Raw genomic sequence first — 1,399 nt, 5'->3', positions numbered from 1 at the left:
AATAGCAGGGTCTGATAACCACTACTAAACACAGGCACAGTCTTACATTGACTAATAGTAGGATCTGTCAATCACTATTCATTACCAAGCACTGCACTTAAACCATTAAAACAACCACCTTCACCTCAAGCTATGACCAGTCGCTGCCTCCTTTCTCCACGTTACAAAATACGCCCTAGACAAACAAAGAAGTCAAATACAATGTACAATAACAATCCTTAGATAAGCAGATTCACAGGATATCCTACTCACTGCGCTACTTGTTGGGTTTAGGTCTTATTACCCCTAAGCCACTCTTATTGTTCTTTCAAGTATCCTGGGCTGGAATGGCTTATCCAAGATAACAAACACTCACGAGTATATATGTAAAAACTACATAATTCTTAAAAATATGTTTTTAAAATACACAAAGCTAAAGGAGTAATGCACTGATTTACAGCACACGGGTCTTCCACTGCATGAGTAGCAGGAGCAAACCGTCTGTAGTAAGGAGCAACACTCAGGCGGTATTGGCTAACTCGATGACAGTTATAGGTGCTCAGAGATGGTCGTGGGCACACTTAGAGGGCGATCATAGGCATGACTCAAAGACGGTCGTGGATACATATATAATGAAGCTGTAAATGAATTAGATTTTCCACCGTTATCCATTTGCAGTTATTTGTATCATTTTAACCCATTCGCCCCATTGGGCAAGAATACATGCCATGCCCATTGTAATATATGTTTATTTATTGTATTTACACATAGATGGCTCTACAAGTTCTTAATCACCAAATAGCCAGTTATTAGAACTACCTATCTCACCTGTTTACTCTTTCTTTCACTTTAAGAAAGGGTCTTTTGTATCGTTGTCTAGAATATTCTAATGACAATTTGATAATCATAACATGAATAACAATAATAACAGTATCGATATAAATGGTATTGATAAGAAAAACATATTTTTACGCCAATTCAAGGAATTAGGAAATCAGGATCGGTAACTAGGGTCCACTGATAGACTCTTGCCGGCTGTACACATGTGGAGCCATCTGTATGTAACAAAATTCACCAAAAACTACAGGGGGCAGAACATAAATCCGGGGCGAATGGGTTAAACCTAATGCTTCGAAACGGAGTGAAACTCTAAGCATTGGTCGCACACTCGTGCTTCCTGCACTTTAGAGCACAGTGAAACACCCTCCCTTCACACCTTTTCCTCCTTCCCTCTCCCCGTTATTTCTCCTCCCATTCTCCTCCCTTTCACCTTCGACCTCCTCCTTATAACATACCAACACCGAAACACAACCTCGATCTATGCAAGCGACCTTAACGTGGGCTTTGATCCTGTTCAAGTGATCCGGTAATGTGTTAATTTTTCCTTCCTTCCCACCTTTATTTTCTCTCCTTCTCTCAC

General features: G+C 40.2%; 1 protein-coding gene across 1 annotated transcript in view; it reads left to right on the top strand.

Moving 5' to 3' along the window:
* Window positions 1-458: 458 nt before the first annotated feature.
* Window positions 459-1,399, top strand: part of LOC125034929 (serine/arginine repetitive matrix protein 2-like) — an 11,572-nt gene continuing 10,631 nt past the window's right edge. Inside the window, 1 exon segment of the mRNA XM_047626976.1 lies at window positions 459-577. Coding sequence (XP_047482932.1) covers window positions 459-577 — 119 coding nt within the window.

The sequence above is a fragment of the Penaeus chinensis genome, chromosome 19, assembly GCF_019202785.1.
Source record: "Penaeus chinensis breed Huanghai No. 1 chromosome 19, ASM1920278v2, whole genome shotgun sequence".
Taxonomy (NCBI): Eukaryota; Metazoa; Arthropoda; class Malacostraca; order Decapoda; family Penaeidae; genus Penaeus; species Penaeus chinensis.
Note: the sequence above shows the minus strand (reverse complement) of the source record. Positions and strands in the feature narration are given on the sequence as shown.